This window comes from Populus trichocarpa, chromosome 18 (genome assembly GCF_000002775.5).
Source record: "Populus trichocarpa isolate Nisqually-1 chromosome 18, P.trichocarpa_v4.1, whole genome shotgun sequence".
NCBI lineage: Eukaryota > Viridiplantae > Streptophyta > Magnoliopsida > Malpighiales > Salicaceae > Populus > Populus trichocarpa.
Window position 1 is genome coordinate 11020346 of NC_037302.2, and position 19268 is coordinate 11039613.

General features: G+C 28.8%; 1 protein-coding gene across 1 annotated transcript; it reads left to right on the forward strand.

Moving 5' to 3' along the window:
* Nucleotides 1-10394: 10394 nt before the first annotated feature.
* LOC7488955 (transcription factor bHLH146) lies at nucleotides 10395-11789 on the forward strand. Its single transcript, XM_002324428.4, has one exon. The coding sequence runs from the start codon at nucleotides 10867-10869 to the stop codon at nucleotides 11509-11511; it is 645 nt and encodes a 214-aa protein (XP_002324464.1). The 5' UTR covers nucleotides 10395-10866; the 3' UTR covers nucleotides 11512-11789.
* The last annotated feature ends 7479 nt before the right edge of the window (nucleotides 11790-19268 follow it).

Sequence of the window (19268 nt, forward strand, 5' to 3'; positions counted from 1 at the left end):
CAATGGCCAATCTTAAATTCACCAGAAAAGTTATATACATTCCACCTACTTTCCTTTTAATTACTTTGAAGTCCCTTTAGTTATTTTTTTCAATTTTAATTTTGATCCAAAATCTTATTTTATTAACATTTTAGTCCTTGAGTTTGGGAGATGAGAGAAAAACTTACTAGAAAATGGCGAAAGATAGAGAAAATTGGTGAATGGTCACTTTTTGATGATAAAACTAGTCATTTTTAGTGTCAACAGATTTCATTTAACTTGGAGAGTTGAATGGTGGTGGTTTCTTTCTATAGACATGCCTAAAAAAGTAAACATGGTTCTGTGTAGAATTTGTTTTATATTTGATTATTTATGTTTTATCGCTTTGAGGTATTTTGGGGTTGACAAGCAGTTTATAGACCTTTTTATGGTGTATATTAGGTGTTTTTAGGTTAAAAATAATTGAAAATGAAGTTTTTGGCCAAATCCCCCTAACGACGCATCGATCACTCTTGGGGGGGAAAAAGAGGTCTAGCCTTAGGCTCTAGGCCCAAGCTTGCTTTATTTTTTTCACATACTTGGCCTGTTAATTTTTGGTCTCTTGTTTTTTTTTTCACTTTTCATTAGTTGTTTCTATTGAATTAGCTTTATTTTATTTTTAATAAATATTGATTTTTTTTTTTTACATTTTTTAGCTGCATGATATTTCAAAAAGAATAATTTAATCCATTGTTTTAAAATCCAACCTGACCTCAGAAGTTGATCCAAGACCTAGGTTATGCCGAGTTTAAACAAAAATAGAGGAAGAATATACTTGGTATGAGCTGATCAAAAACCAAGTTTGACATGCAACTAGTTAAATGCAATCAAAACTAAATGATGTCATTTTAACTTTTTTTTAAAAAAATCTGGGTTATCCAATCAAAACTAGGTTAACCCACCTGATCTATGACTCTAGAGTTGCCCCGTGTCAACCCTTTGACCTGGTTTAAAACATATAGTTTGATTTGTCTTTAATTTTTTCAATTAAAAAAATATATGTTAAGAATCAAGCTTCATAATTTATTTTAGTTTGTTTTTTATGAGGTTATCACAATGCCAAACAAATACCACCATATTAGGTTGATTCTTGAATTTTCAAGCGTTTATTTTTTATCATATAATTAAATCAAAAGTTAGTTTCATAAAAAGAACAAAGTTATTAATCATAAAGGAATCCATAATCTAGGTCATAAGTTTGGTAGTTAACTCGATTGACCCCAGTTTGTTTTTTAAGAAAAAAAGATATTATCTTGATTTTTTTAAAATCAAACCATGCTTTTAGTGGCTGTCATGGTTGTCCTTAGACTTATCAAGTCAACTGAGTTATATTGAGGCAACTCTCAAACAATTTGATTTGAAACCTAGGCTATGTATGAAGTTAGGCAAGGAGTTTTTAAAATTAACACAATAAGCTAGATTTAATAGCATTATTAAAGAGTATCCATGACCATGGAGTTGCCCCATGTTAACCCCCAGACCGGGTTTAAAACCTGTAGCTTTATTTGTCTTTAATTTTTTTCAATTAAAAAGATGTATGTTAAAAGTCGAGCTTCATAATTTATTTTAGTTTGGTTTCTATGAGGTTATCACGCTGTCAAACAAATGTCCCCATATTAGGTTGATTCTTGATTTTTCGACGTCCATTTTTTTATCATATAATTAAATAAAAAGGTATTTCATAAAAAGAATAAAGTTATTAATCTCAAAGGAGACCACGATCTAGGTCAGGAGTTTGGTGAGTTAACTCGATTAATCCCAGTTTTTTTAAAAGAAAAAAGATGTCTTTTTGATTTTTTTAAAAGTCAAACCATGCTTTTAATGGTTGTCATGGTTATCTTTGGATCTATCAAGTCAACTGGATCACATTGAAAAACTCTCAAACAACTTGATTTAAAACCTAGGTTAGACACAAAGGTCGATCGAGAGATTTTAAAAATAACAATATAAGCCAAGTTTAATAACATTATTAAAGAGTTTCTTATAGTGTAAATAATTTTTTTTTTATGTTTAAATATTTCTTTATACAACCCGTTGTATAACGGGGGCCTTATTTACCTTGTAAGGGCCTGTTTGAGATTGTAGTAGCGTTTGCGGTTTAAAGTGTTTTTTGCTTGGAAATGCATCAAAATTATGTTTTATTTTATTTTTTAAAAATTATTTTTAAGATCAGCACATCAAAACGATCTGAAAATATAAAAAAATTATAAAAAAAAATTAAAATTTAAAGGAACGCGGTTTCAACCGCGTTCCCAAACAGACTAGAAGAGATACTGTAATTCTTTGAGAGTAGATTTATTAAAAGGCCCTGCCAGCTGGATTTTGAATCAGGCCTTTTTAGACTTGGACTATTTTGCCTAAACCAGGTCCAGTTGTTCAGGCTGTGTCCCAAACCCTATCTCAGATGGGCTTCAGACGCTTATGAAAAAAAGCTAAGAAAAGTTGTGGCCATTTATCCATTCTATTTTCTGTGGGTGTTTAATCAATAGGCAAAAAATCAGCTAGACAACCACAGCTACACACGCACGCACGCACGAAAAGAAAAAAGCAAAAAAAACCTGCAGCGCAGGCCACATTCACCTTTACATAGACTGAAGGATTACCGAGTACTTGTTATCATTACTCATAAAGTTGATGAACTATGCTTGTGGTTGAAACTTGAATGTGCTTTTCGAAAATATTTTTTGATTGAAAAGTACAAATTTGCTGGTTCTTACTTTACACTTGGGTTATGAAAAACCCGACAGCATCAGCTTTTGGCCACTGAAAGTTTGAGACATCCTTGAATCGATTAGTTGTACTGTCAAAGGAATTACAACTAATGGATTTTAAATGTTAATTTAATACCAAAATTTATTTTTAACAAATTAAATGTTAATTTAATATCAAAATTGAGTTTATTAAGGTCTTAATAGTATTTTTTTTATATGTTTTTAGTTGAAAATAAATGAAAATAAGTTTTTTATATTCAGAAATTGACAACTCAACTTTTCAGGCACCTGGGGTGGTCGAATTTTGACCAATAGATAATGCGACGTTTGGTAAATTTTTAGAAAAAGGGAGGTGTAACTGCCTAACTGGCCCTTTTTAGCCAAGTTAAAAAAAACAAAGGGTAAGCGTGTTGGCCTATAGTTGCAGGCGGAGTTGCGTGGCCTTTTGTTTTTTTTGGCCATGTTTGTTACCCTCCCAAACCTGTATATTAGGTGTTTTAAAAAAACAATTCTTGGATTTATTAAGAATTTTTTTAGATTTTATTTTATTAAACTCCATTTGGATTTTACATTGTTTTCTAACAACTGTTCTTTTTTACAACCCATCATATTCATTTTTTTTCTTTAACTTTTTTTTTATTATTTTACTACAATTATTATTTTTATTATCATATAATTAAATAAAAACTTATTAAAAAAAACCTTATCAGACCCATTCGAATCTATAATCTAAGTTGTGGGTTTGACAAGCTAACCTTGATCGATTCAATACGTCATCGTTTCAATATTAAAAACAAGTTGTCATCTTGAAATTTCTTAAAGCCAAGTCATGATTTTACCGGTCTTTCAAGTGTTTTTTTAGACTCATCAAGTCGACGAGATTACATAAAATCAACCATTAAAGGATTTAATTTAAAGCTAGAACTAGAAAAGAATTCAGGTCAGAAGGTTTTGAGAATGACTAACAGAAATGAATTTAAGAACACTTACAAAGAGTCAGAGGCAACGCTAAACCATTGCGTTGTTATTATGTTTTTTTTTATACATTTACGTTTAAATAATTAAGGTGTTAATTTTTTTAGAATTGAAAGTTGCTTTTAAATTAATGATAAAATGGTGTCTAAAAATAAATATTTCAATAAAATTGTTTTTTATATAAAAAAAGCTCATTAATGAGACAAAGGAGTTTTTTATCCTTATTTTAAATCATCTTGGTTTTTTTCTTTTTTTGGTATACCTTCTAAATGCTTCTAGTTTTTTCTTAAATAAATGACATAGAAATAGTTTTTATATTTTTTTATTGGGAGATTATTTTTTATAATGGAATTTAAATCATTATCCTTTTTTTATAAAAATGTCATATGATTAAATAAAAAAAATTGAGAACCCTTCCGCATGACATGATTATATCTTTAGTTGCACTTGTTTTTCAACTTCATGGATTAATATTTAGTTAGGGTTAATATCCTTTTTTTATTACTATTTATTAGCATATATAATCTTTAATCTATTTTATTAGATATATGCATTAAATCTGGAGTTAATGATTAAGACTTTTTTTTTTTGTGAAAAGCACTTTAACAACGCTTTAACATTTTTTTTTATATTTGAAAAACATTTGTTTCAACTTGTGACGTATAAATTGCCAGTCAATTATGTAATACGCTTCATAATTATAAGAAATAAACAATGACCTAGAATTATTTTTATTATTGAATGATAAACTATTAATCAAATCAAAGACAGTTTATTAGTTTTTATCAGAAAACAACCTAGTAAATCTACGAGGAAATATCCTTAAAGTTTTTATTCTTCAAATGAATGGCTAACACTATAATTCAAACTAAATATAATATCATTTATTCGAGGATTTTGGTTTTTGTTATTTAAATTATTAAGCCTGTCCATCATGTTAGCCTCCAGTGTTGTTCTATTGACCAATATTTCATATCTTAGGTGAGACTTCAAGTATGTCATAACAAAGAACAAATTAAACTCTTATATTTTTTTTTGAATTCGAGGAAACCCCACCCTCCAGAAAGCGTATTTTGTGGACCCAGATGAGCGAGTAAAACCCCGGCTATCCCAGACTCTTACAAGAGGTGCACGCCCTGACTCGAACTCGAGACCTGCTGTGCAGATCTCAAACCCTTTGCCATCACACTACACCTCTTGAGGACACGTATCATATGATTTAACCAAATTGAAATAAAAGGATAAAATCTATCTATCTATCTATATATTATTGTGCAAGAACAATGTCCATGAAAAAAAATACACGGGCAAAACATTTCATTAACCAACCTTTTATTGTTTAAATCATAGTTTTGAAACCCGACCCCACCCAGCAGATCGACCCGGGACCCGACCGACCCGGGGCCAGAACCGGGTCAGGTTGAAGAAAAAATAGAGAAAGAAAAAACTCGGTGTGATCGGGTTGACCCGGTGACCCGGTTGACCAGACAAGATTATTATTTTACTACAATTATTATTTTTATTATCATATAATTAAAAAAAACTTATTAAAAAAAAACTTATCAGACCCATTCGAATTTATAATCTAAGTTGTGGGTTTGACAAGCTAACCTTGATCGATTCAATATGTCATCGTTTCAGTATTAAAAACAAGTTGTCATCTTGAAATTTCTTAAAGCCAAGTCATGATTTTACCGGTCTTTCAAGTGTTTTTTTAGACTCATCAAGTCGACCAGATTACATAAAATCAACCATTAAAGGATTTAATTTAAAGCTAGAACTAGAAAAGGATTCATGTCAGAAGGTTTTGAGAATAACTAACAGAAATGAATTTAAGAACACTTACAAAGAGTAAGGAGCAACGCTCAACCATTGCGTTGTTATTATGTTTTTTTTTATAGATTTACATTTAAATAATTAAGGTGTTAAATTTTTTAGAATTGAAAGTTGCTTTTAAATTAATGATAAAATGATGTCTAAAAATAAATATTTCAATGAAATTGTTTTTTATATAAAAAAAAGCTCATTAATGAGACAAAGGAGTTTTAGTTAGATAAGTATCCTTTTTATCCTTATTTTAAATCATCTTAGTTTTTTTTTTTTTTTTTGTATACCTTCTAAATGCTTCTAGTTTTTTCTTAAATAAATGACATAGAAACAATTTTTATATTTTGTTTATTGGGAGATTATTTTTTCTAATGGAATTTAAATCATTATCCTTTTTATAAAAATGTTAGTTCATATGATTAAATAAAAAAAATTGAGAACCCTTCCGCATGACATGATTATATCTTTATTGCACTTGTTTTTCAACTTCTTGGATTAATATTTAGTTAGGGTTAATATCCTTTTTTTATTATTATTTATTAGTACATATAATTTTTAATTTATTTTATTAGATATATGCATTAAATCTGGAGTTAATGATTAAGATTTTTTTTTATGTGAAAAGCACTTTAACTATGCTTTAACATTTTTTTTTTTTATTTGAAAAACATTTGTTTCAACTTGTGACGTATAAATTGCCAGTCAATTATGTAATACGCTTCATAATTATAAAAAATAAAGAATGACCTAGAATTATTTTTATTATTGAATGATAAAATATTAATCAAATCAAAGACAGTTTATTAGTTTTTATCAGAAAACAACCTAGTAAATCTACGAGGAAATATCCTTAAAGTTTTTATTCTTCGAATGAATGGCTAACACCTATAATTCAAAATAAATATAATATCATTTATTCGAGGATTTTGGTTTTTTTTATTTAAATTATCAATATTTCCTATCTTAGGTGAGACTTCAAGTATGTCATAACAAAGAACAAATTAAACTCTTATATTGATAACACGTATCATATGATTTAACCAAATTAAAATAAAAGGATAAAATCTATCTATCTATCTGTATATTATTGTGCAAGAACAATGTCCATGAAAAAAAGTACACGGGCAAAACATGTCATTAACCAACCTTTTATTGTTTAAATCATAGTTTTGAAACTGGCTTGGCCCGGTGAGCCGACCCGGGACTAGAACCAGGCTGGGTTGAAGAAAAAATAGAGAAAGAAAAAATCCAATGTGACTCGGTGAACCTGGCAAGATCCGGTTGTAACCCGTTGATTTTTGTTTTGTTTTTTTTATTAAAACGACATTGTTTTGATTTTTTTTTAAATTAACTCGGCTACCCGATGACCCAGTCAAAATCCGGAACCCGAACCTGGAACCGAACGAGCCACCAAACCGGGTCTGAAAACTATGTTTTAAATGCATAGATGTGACCTTTTAACTAACAAGAATGGGAGGAAGGGCATAAACCTTAATACAGGTGGTACTTTAAGGGAAGAATCTATAAAAAAAAAAATTTGTGGAGGGGAATAATTCATAAAAAAGAAGAAGAGAGAATTACAAAACTTGCCATTAACCCATCACAACACATTGTTGAAGAGTAGAATTCAAAAAAAAATCTTACAATTATAAAATAAAAAAAGGGTATAGTTGCAAAACATACCATTAACTTGTTTTTTATTGTTTAAACGTGTAGAGGGGCACAATCCATAACAAAAAGAAAAAAAAAAACAACAATAAAAGGACAAAGCATGCTATTAACCCCAACACAACACGTAGTTCAAGGGCAAAATTTTTTTAAAAAAATTGACAATGACAATCCATAAAAAAAGGAGTACATGAGAAAAATATATTATTAACAATGTGTCATTGGTAATAGTGTTTGAAACCGGGTCAATCTATATTTTTAAAAAATTTAATTTTTTTATTAAAATTTAATATTATTTTTTATGTTTTCAATTATTTTGATGTACTGATTTTCAAAATAATTTTTAAAAATTAAAAAAAATATTATTTTGATGCATTTCAGTATGAAAAACATTTAAAAAAATAATCGCGATAACACTCTCAAATAGGCTCGTAGAGATGATTGACATGTGGTCTCTTGAATAACAAAAATGGATGGGAAGACATAAACTTTAATAAAGTTAATTCTTTAACGATAGAATCTAAAAAAATAATTTATAGAATGACATAATCCATTAAAAACAAATACTAGTCTATTAACACCAACAAAATGTTATAATACTCATGAGGTGGTGATGAAAATAATGGCACTAAATTCAGTCGGAGTTATGGATGAAACTATATGTTTTTAAAAATTTAATTTTTTTATTTAAAATTATTATTTTTTATTTTTGAATTGTTTTAATGTGCTGATATTAAAAATAATATTTTTAAAATAAACAAAATACTATTTTAATATATTTTCAAGTAAAAAAATACTTTAAAAAATAATTACTAATAAATTCCTAAACATCCTTTAATGTTTTGCAGTTGCAAGTGTGTGAAAATAGTAGGGTTGGTAGAAAAACACTTAATTATAGAAAATACGCCGGTTATAAAAAGTGTTTGCCTACAATGTTGTTAAATAAGAGTCATTTTAGAAATGGAAAAAAATTTATTCATTTATAATTTGATACATAACTAATATAATAATACAACAAATTTAATTATTACATTGTAAATAATAAAAACTTATAATACATCTATTTCTTAAATAGCTTTGAAAACTTAATACAATTGTTAAGGAATTGCTTTATTTTTTTTATAATCATAAGAAAATAATTTGAGTAATTTAAACCACAAAATCGTGTGTCTATGTGAATAATAAAATTAAAAAATAAATGATGAGCTAGTTTTGAAAAAAAGGAGGAGAAAATGCACTTATGCTTCGTTTTTTTTTAAAACCAAATTTCGGTGAACTCCATTGACAATTCTCTTAATTAAACAGCTTTTAAATTTGAGATTAGAGTAAAAACACCTCCAATTTGCGAGACTTAAAGTTTGAATATTTTGAACCATACATCTTATGCAAGATTGGCTTCCATGATTGAAGATTTCTTAGAGACGTGCTGGTTCCTCTTCGTTGACAAAACCTGTAAGGCCTTGCGTATTAAACAGTGGTAAAAATTGACTTTTCCAAGATGTGAAATTTAGTTTGATTAAGAAAGGAGAGATAGCATAATCACTGTTTTTTCATGGAAAATGATTTTTTGATTTTTTTTGATTTTTTTTCATGTTTGTTTATCATTACAAGGGTTGATAATTTAAAAATACTTTCTAGTTAAATAAAAACTTGACTTGATTTTCAGGAAAATGTATTTATGCTTTTTTTTTAATTTTTATTTTGACATGTTATTTATTAATTATATCAAATTTGATCTTCGATCTTTTGATTGTTATATATTTTATTTTTTTTAATTTAATCCCCTAGAATTTGATTTAATTTAATTTTTGTATCAACTTTGGTCCTCATTCTTTTGATTGTCATTTATTTTTCTCTTATCATTATTTTGAATTTTTTTATCTATCAGATTTGATTTGTATTTTTTATTTTTATTTATTTATTGAAAATAATTTATTAAATTAAAAGTTTTTTTAATTTCATATTTTTTCAAAAAAAATTTAATTATAAGATTTGATCGTTATTCTTTTTATTGTTATTTATTTTATTTGAGATAATTTAAAAAATTAAAATTTTTTTTTTCAATTTCATTCTTCAACAACTTTTTTATCTGTCATATTTGATGCCCATATTTTTAATAGACTTGAAAAAAATATTAATAAGTTATTTTTCAACTTATTTTTCATGGCATAAGCAAATATTGAAAAGTGTTTTCTAACATATTTTTTATAACACTACTTGTAACACCCTGAGCCTTTTATTTCAATTTTTTTCTTTTCCAATAATTATAAACATGAGAAATGAGATAAAAATTTTTTTTTGGAGAGTCTCCCCTAAATGAAGGCTACTCAAATCAACACTCCAAACAAAAAAAAAATTGACATGCTTAGTCGGGGGCCTATTTAAAATTGAATAAAATAAAATAACAACTAACCAATAAATAAAATAAAATTGTGAAAACATCATCTGATTCACAAAATGTTTCCCTAATTGCTGATAAATATATTCCATTGATGTTTTTAAACTTTCAAGCAGTGATAGAGTGGCAGCTGATAATAGCATGTAATGCACTCATCCTATGTTACAAAAACAAGCAAATGAGCATTTTAAAGAAGAAGAAAATAAGGAAAGCAAATTATAATATGATAGCTACTAGAGACTTATATAGTCATTAACTTCAAGGCCTGTAAAATTAATCGAAATACACGCAAGCTAGTCCGAACATTCATATTAATAAAAAAAATCATATCGGAAAAAAGAAAAACGATAGTTAATATATCATTAATTATAACCTCTTGGAAAAACAGCCTATTCTTGAAGTAGATATGAAAATGGTTGAAAAGTGGTCGAGAAACATGCAGGGCTGAGCTGGTTGATTTGAAATATGGGGAAAATCCATTTCAAGTAGGAGAGCCAGAAGGGAGGATTTAAGAAAAAAGAAAAAAGAAAAAAGAAAAAAAAAGAAGAAGAGTATTCAGTCATGGAGGGGTGGAGACATGTGAGGGCATTTATAGTGGGGTTTTAATGTTTTGTTTCGTAGTGCACATGGAGAGAGTCCTTTAGGTAGGTGGGGGAAAAGCAAAGGAAAGCATGTGAGGCCATGTGCCCACTCCAAAGAGGCCAGCCCAGGGTTTTGGACGCCAATCTTCGTTGTTGGCTATGAGGGGTGGTCAGTACATTTGCCTCGACACACCGTAATTTGCTCTAAAATCATGGGATTTACGTTCTCTCTCATTTCCTGGGTGACGATAGTTACGAATCTCCTTGTCACTCCAATTATTTTTGTGGGCTGGCTTCCATATGTCAAAGTTTTTTGAATGAGAATGGTGCATTTTGTGGGGTATATCGAGTTGAACTGGGATAGCTAGGGTGTCACGTACGTTGGCCCCTGCAGATAGTTAGCATCCAATTCTTTGTTTATAACTCCATGTGCTTCACTAGCTGCTCTCGATCTATTCCAGCTCTTGCTGTTTCTCTTTGCATCCCTTGTGGGCACTAGAGAAGCAGCTCCTCCCTCCCTCCCTCTCTCCCTCTCTCTCTCTATCAACGTAATTGCAGCATTGTTCTTTCAGGTCTTAACTTCTCAGATTCTGTCTTTTATGTGACAATTCTCCCCCAGAACTAGTGGCTGCACTACTTTTACCTCCATTTTTTCTACGACCATCAGTTTCTGTTGTTCACTTCTTGCATGGAGGAACAGATGAGTGCTAAACGGAGATGTGTATATCCTCTTGAGCCAAGCTTGATAGGGCAAACAATGTTTGTTAGGAATTACGTGAGCCATTTGGTTCCAGCTCTGAAGAAGATAAAAACATGCAGGCTAGTAGATGACAATTATGGCCATGATTCTGAGCTAGACGAAAGTGTGAGATATGAAGTAGACATGGCATTGGTGATGTCCGCCCCAGGGTTTGCTTGGAGTCGAGCCTTGAAAAGCAGGCTTCACAAGAATACGAATGCTGGTAGATTTCATGACTCTTCCATCCATCACCATGCCTCATTGAGACGTCTTTCAATGCATGGCCCAAGCATTCTGAAAAACGATGCGGATAATCATTCCTCACCAAATGTAACTTCTCAAAAGAGAGCTTCCCCAAGCCCTAATGGTAAGCCCAAGATTAACAAGAGATTAAAGAGGGCCAGAAGCAAGAAAGAAGCTGCAGAGCAAAGTGAGGAAGAGCAGATCGGAAGCCGGCTGGCCAGTCTAAGATCTCTCATGCCGGGTGGGAATGAGATGGGCGTTGATGAATTGTTTAGCGACATGGGAAGTTATATAACAAGTCTTGAGATGCAGGTGAACATTCTTCGTTGCCTAGTGGACTCACAGTATTAACTAGGTCCAGTATTCATATATATTTGCAGAAATCATCGTGTTAATTTTTTCAACAATATAGTCTACTGATTAGTCTATAAATATTGTTGTTGTAATATTTAGGGTTGGTATATCTAAAATAGCTAGACCTGGAACTTTTTGTGAGGAGGGACATAAAAGGGAGCTTCTAGGTTCTGTACCTCATTATCCCTAAATGTGATTTTTTCTTTCTTTCACATCTTATTGTAAAATTTACAATATAGTATTGAATATGGTACTGTAGTCCTTTAAATTATTCATTTCTTTGTTGTTCATCTCCATACATGGAAACTGAATTCCATTAATTTATTTTTAAATGGCAAAGTTTCTTGCTTTCTTTTTAACACATCATCATAGTATTTGAAAATATGATTGAAATTATTTTTCTAAAAATTTAAAAATAATTTTTTTTGTTTAAAATTAATTTTTTTATTTTTTTAGATTATTTTGTTCTGTTATCAAAAATAATTTTAAAAAAATAAAAAAAAATTTAAATAAAAAACATTTTAAATCGCAATCGTAATTACACTCTTGAATATTCCCTTAAATTCTTTATATGTAGAATTTAAGCCGTGAAACTTTTCCAGGTGTACCAAATACTGATATATAGTATTGCAATGGTGAAATATTCCAACTATTGGCATAAAGATTTTCTCAGAGAGGAAAATCAAAATTTTATTTTAGAAGAAGAAAATCAAAAGTTCAACTTGCTAGTTTTTATAGATTGAAGAAAGGTCAGAATTAATTTAATATAAAAAATTAATTTTCTTGATATATCCCACTGATTTCTCAATTTCTCCATCTCAGTATTCTTTCTTTTTTCTCAATGCTATCACCGAAAGAGAGTCAACTCACACTATAAAAGAGTCAACTAATTCAATTTTCACCAATTAAACAGTAGTAATCACTTCAATTTGTTCTATATCAAGTCTGAACTCAGCTTTTCTTCCCAACTGAGGGCAACCAAGTCAAATAAAATTGTCATATATTTCGAATATTGACTGTATTTTTCTTTATTCTTTTATTGAATATCCATAAAAAAAATAGTGGTTTAATTTGAAACAATTTGGCTTCGTTTTTAGAGTTTTTAGTTTTTTAAATTTTCTAAAAAACTTAATTGTATTTTACTAATTAATTTGTACCTGTGTTTTTTTATGAAAACTCAAATTCATAATATTTGTTGGGCTTTGTTGTTTTTCCAGTGAAATCACTTTCAAACTCACTTATAACATAATTATGTAAACTACTTATTTAAGAGAAAATTAAAGTTAGTAATAAAAAATATTTTTTATTAGTTTTGTTAATAAAGACCAAGGTAAGGATCTAATTGATGAAAAAATAAAACATAGTTAATAAAGAAAAACGTTTTGTAAATAAATTGATATGACATGTAAAATCCAAGAAGGTACAATAAAATTTACTTGGAAATATATTTTATTAGAAAAGAAACTAAAAGAGATAAGAAAACATTATGTATATAGACACGTAATCCTAATCATCATAATAGTACAATTACTTTTTTGACCTCCCAATAAAAAAACATTGTTATTTTTCTCATGGGGTAATTTGATAGTTTCCAGTCATATGTCATTATCCAATTGTTTGGGATAATTCGTTATTTTAGCCTTGCATAATCATTATATAAAGATTATATTACCTTTAAAAAGTCAAATTTGTTTAAAGATCAAACGGGTTATTTTGGTCCTTTTACTTTTTTAGAAATGATGTAAATACTTGCATACCCTTAAAAGTAAAAAAAAAAAAAAAGCAAGGGTGTTCGTGTACTTTCAAATTTGTTTTTTTTTTATTAATAGGTGCATCGAGATTAATTTGATCTTTTAACATTTGTATAAATAGTATAAATACATCCATACCTTTGAAAGAAAGAAAAAAACTTGCAACCAATGATATTTGCGCTAGAGTTTTTGTAATCAACATGCTGGGTCGGTGCAATTTGATCATTTTAATTATTAAAAAATTAATAATAAAAAATGAAGGCATGTATGTGGCACGCGCTAGCTTTGGGCAATGCCCACACTCTTTGGGTGGCGTTACCCATTGTCCAAACACTGTCTTCCAGGGTGGCGTTAAAAGCGTCTCGTTGTGGTCTTTCTGACGGCGCCATATGTGTGGCAATCAGATAAGTGGTTGGTCTACAATTTACTTTTTTCTTCTCATTCCTCTTTTCTCTTTCTTCTCCTTACCAAAGAATAAATTTTTCCTTTCATTTTTTTTCTTGCATCCAATTTAATTCTTATTCTTTTAATTGTTATTTATTTTGTTTTTATTCTTTTTTATTGATTTTTTTTCTTCATTTTCATCCATTATCATTTGATTTGATATAAATTTCAAATTTGATCCTTACTCTTTTGATTGTTGTTTGTTTGTTTTTATCACTTTTCTAATTGAATTTTATTTTCAATTTCACCCCTCAACATTTTATATCAAATTATTTTTGAATCAAATTTAGTCATTCTTTTAATTCTCATTTTTTGTTTGTTTTGGAGGATTTTCTTATTGTATTGTTTTCCAATTTTATCCCGTATCATTTTATTGATTTATAATTTTGCTTTGTTATTTTTAGGTTTGTTTTCTATGGTGTTGGTCTCAGGCTCATGACTAAAGTTATTGGTTTTGAAGGCTAACACGGGTTGAATTTGGTATTTTTTTAGATATTTTTTTAAATTATTTTTTTTTCAATTTCATCTTTAAACATTTGATTTATTGAGAAATGATCTTCGTGCCTTTTTTTTTTCCTTTCTAAGGGGTTGACAAGATAACCCGGGTTGACAAGAATATTTTATTTCATTGCTTTTTTTATCATTATTTTTTTAGTAATTTCACCCTTGAATATTATGTTGTTTTATAATTGAGATTCATGATTTTATTTAGTTTTCTTTCAATGAGGTTACCCCGATATTACAATCAGATCATGAATTTTGTATGCTAACTCGGATGTACTTGGTTCAATTATTTTGATATGGTTTTATGTTGTCAATTATTTTTATTAATTAATTTATTATCATTATATTTTTTATTTATATTATTTAAATTAACCAAGTTTATTAAACTCAATCGAGTTAATAACTCAAATCTCGAATATTTTTTTTGTTTTTTTAAACACATGCATTGGCCTGACTCTTTTTTTGGTTGGAAACAAATTAGGCCGGACCGCACTTGAAACTAAAAGTTTTCATTTTTCACCAGGACAGAACATGTTACTCATGTAATTACATATATAAAACCACAAAGTTTTTAGTCATACATTTGACTGAACAAACCTTTAAATTTAAACTATTTAATATAATAATATGCCTTTATTAGAATGGTAAAATAATAAAAATAAAATTATTTTTTGATAAGGGAAAATTTTAAAGAAGGTTAATATTTAATTCCAAAAATGGGGTTGCGTACGTGTTTAACCTTTGGGAGGGAGGGAGGGATGAAATTCTTGATTTTGTGCTCTTCCCTCTCTTTTTAGAATTAAAATTTATTCTGGTCTTTGTTTTTTCTTTCATTTATATTTTGAACCATAAATTATTTAAATTTTCTTATAAACAGATTTAATATAAAATTAATTCTATTTATATTGGGGCCCACCATTATTTATAAATTTATTAACTCTTACTAAACATTCTCAAACTTCTCCCTTCAACATTTTTTAACATATTCTCTCCAAATTTTTCAACACATACCAAACATCACGAAAGCGCTAATCCCAATTTCCTATTTACCAACATTATCAATCAACCCTTACTATCTTTCAACATTTTCTTAATTCCAAAATAACAAATGAAGTCTTTGCTCCATTTATTATATTATTCACAAATTACAAGTCACAATTCTCTATTATCTACTCACACAAATAAAACAGAAAAAAAAAAAAAAAACTAAAGGGCAATAGTGTTTTACTATGCCTTGCAAGAAAGAACATTATGGATTTGCTTGGTGTTTCTCTTTTTTTCTTGCTCCCAAAGTTTTTCTCCATTTTGATCCCTCAATTTGTTTTTATTTTAATTTGAACTTTTAACATTGCTTTTCTATTAGATTAGTCATGGTTATTTGTTTTCATATTTATGTATAGAGGTTTTGTAGTGTCAGGGGAATATTTTTGCTTGGTTGAATTATAAGAATTAGAGCTTTGGGGACCGAATTCCAATCTTGAATAAATATTGAGTCCCTTTTGTTTGCTAACATCAGGGACTAATTTACAAGATCAAGGTAAGTAGTTTTTCGGGTCCCTCAATTTTTTTCTTCTAATTTGATCCTTTCAAGTTAATTTTATGTGATGTTTGACTTAATTACATTTGTAAGGGGATCTTGCAATATCGAGGGAAACTTCTAGTGCATAAAATTTAACTAATTTAAAATAATTAAATATCGAGGGACCAAAATTAAAACTAAAACAAATATGGGGATTGGAGTACATGTGTAGAAATCCTTCACTGCCATTAGACGACGTGTGAAGCGTCTTATGAAAGCCAAACACCGCTTTCAGTAGTGGAATTAGAAGCATCTTGGTGTGATTTTCTTGGTGGTCAAGCAAATGTACACAGCGGTCTGACATTCAGGCATCAATGTACTTTTTTTTCTTCTCCTTCTTTTCTCTCTCTTCTCATCGAGTTTCATACTCACCTACCAAAATTTAAAGGTGTCTTGTCATTTGTTTTTGTATTGAAGTTGGTTATCTTTCTCATGATTTCTATTTTCTTTGTTTTTTTATTGATTTTTTTTAATTTCATCTTTCATCATTTGGTTTCATTTAATTTTTATATTGAATTTGGTCCTCATTCGTTTGATTACTATTTATTTTTTAATCATTTTCCTAATTGAGTTTTTTCTTTCAATTTCATCCTTCAACATTTCAATTTATTTTTGTCAAATTCGGTCTTCATTTTTTTTATTGCTATTTTTTTTTTATTTTGGATCCTTTTTTATTTATTTTTTGTTCAGTTTCATCTCTTAATATTTGGTTAATTGAAAATTTTGTTTCATTATTTTTAAGACTTTCCTTATATAGGGTCAGTCCTGAGCACATGACCAGGTTACGGGTTTTGAGGATTAGCTTGGATTGACTTTGATATTTTTTTTATGTTTTTTTTTAAATTGATTTTATTTCAATTTCATCTTTCAATATTTGATTAGTTAGGAATTGGTCTTCGTGCTTTTTTTTTCACTTTCCTTTCTATAGGGTTTTCCTGATCTCGTGTCCTGAGTTGCGGGCTTAATAAATTAATTTGAGTTGACTTGATATTTTTTTTCATTGCTTTTCTTTAAAAAAATTAAGTTTTTTTTTCCAGTTTTGCCCACGACATTCCTTGTTTGATAATTGACCTTTTAAGTTTTATTCAATTTGTTTTTATAGGATTACCCTAGTATCACAACCTGGTTGCGTATTTGGCATGCTAAAACGAGTAAGCTCGGGTCGGGATTTTATTTATCCTTTTTAAATTATAATTTTTTCTTTAATTTTATTATTCAATATTTGATTTGCTTGAAATTAAGCTTTGAATTTTTTTTTCATTTTACTTTCTATAGCGTTATCGCATTCTTATTTAATTCTTGCTTCATTATCAAATAAGAACACAGAGACCTTTTAAGAACATTTGGAGGATATCTTTCTTGGTATTGATACACATTCATTTTTTGAGTTAATCATTGTCATTTTTTATCGGTTTATTTATTTTCATTGTATTTTTTTATTCGCATTATTAAATTATCTGAGATTATTAAATCTAGTCAAGTCAATAACCCAATTCATATAGTATTTTTGTTTTTTTTAAGAATGCTTAAGCCACCTAAACTCTTTTTTATATTGAAAGAAATTTGGTTCGGCCCATAATATAGCACGACCCATCAATCTAGTTACCACTAATTGAAATTAATGAAAACCCACATTTAATGTACACAACCTTAACATGGAAAACATCAACTCTCTCCTTGGCATTGCGTTTTAAGTTGTGTTTAGGTGCGTTTCAAAAGAGTGTTTGGTATGAAAAAACATGAAATCGATGCTTTTTTTAGTGTTTTATGATGGTTTTGATATACTAATAAAAAAATAAAATCTGAAAACAATTATCTTGATTATTTTTAAATGAAAACCACGTTTGAAAAGTACATTATATCACAATATCAAACACACACTTAAACACCACAACAACCGCAACATCTTTCGTCACCTAGCCATGACTCATTAGACTTGTATAATAATTATAATTTTTTGCCATTGTTTTCATCATCCCCTTGCTTTGCACCTTCGCCTTTGACAATCAAAGTTTTCTACTCCATAGATACCTTCGCATCCACCTTGTCAAGTCCATACAAGTCAATTAAGAGATAGAAAGCATCGTGAGTGTCACACACATCTGAACCAGGTTTACGGGAGGTTGAAAACACAAGGTTCTTATAAATCGATCCATAATGATTATGGGGATAAGAACTAGTACTTTAGAGAATTTTGGAGGCAAGAGAGTGATGGACAATTGACTATTGAAGGGTGTTTTTTTATTAATTTGTTTCTTTGTGTTTTTTCTTTTGTCTTTCTGGTAATCCCTATTAAAAATAACTAAAAGGAAAGGTGAAAATATTATTCATCTAGACACATTACATTGTGGACAGGAATCGTCTTCTCACTTTCTTACCCTTATAAAAAAATCTAATTGGCTAATGATTGAGGGTAGAATTATCTGTGTAATGGGGTCATTTTGGTATTTTTAAATTGATTCGGGACAAGACGAGTATTTTATGTTCTGACGACACCATAATTTTACTTCACTACCCTTAAAAGAAATAACTTTTTAAGCTCCAATTGAGGGTTAGTTTTGTATTTTCATATAAAAAAAGCATAGAAAAATAACTTTTTTCTTCTTTCTTTCATCTCTCTTCCTCGGTGTTAATGCTTGCCTTATGTTTTTTCAAATCACCCATTAAACTTATCTTCCTTTTTTATTTAGTCCATGCTATTTTGGTTATTGTTTGTTTTATTTAAAATTATTTATAAAATTAAAATTTTAATTCAATTTCATTTTCATTCAATTTCATTTTCATTCAATTTCATGCTTTGTCAAATTTAGTCTCCACTTTTTTAATTGCTATTTATAGAATCTGAAATAAATTTTAGAATTGAGTTTTTTTTTTTTGATTTCACCCTCCATTACTTTTTTCCTATTAGATCTCATCCTTAATCTTTTGATTGTTTTTTTTTTCTTTAAAAGTTTTTAGATTGATATTTTTTTATTCGATTTCACCCTTCAACATTTAATTTGTTTGGATTTGATCTTGGTTAAGCCCGTTTCTAGGATTTCATGGGTTGCAAGTTTTGAAAATTAACTTAGCTTTAAGGGATTTGCTCAGGATTGATTTGTTTTATTTATCATTTTTTAAAGCTTAATTTTTTCAGTTTCATCTTTCAGTATTTATTTAATTAGAGATTGGGCTCTATATTTTTTTTCAACTTTCTGCATCCTTTGTTATATCTTTTCTTTTATTTATTTAATTGGGTTATCTCGAGTCTTTTTATTTATTATTATTTATTAAATTTATTTTTTAAAATATATTTTATTCTTGAATTAATTAGAATTGATTGATTGGATATAGGTGGATAATTACTTCCTTTTGTTTTTTTTTTTTCAGGGCGTTGCTCTAGCGACCCATACGGTTCTTTCAATGTCATCATGCAACTTTTTGTTGTGGAATTTAAACCATCTCAGCAGGCTCTTCTGGTGGTGGGCGATGTCCAC

Bases quoted from the DNA above. Each gene is read 5' to 3' on its own strand.
- LOC7488955 (XM_002324428.4), top strand. From the start codon at position 10,867: ATGGAGGAACAGATGAGTGCTAAACGGAGATGTGTATATCCTCTTGAG.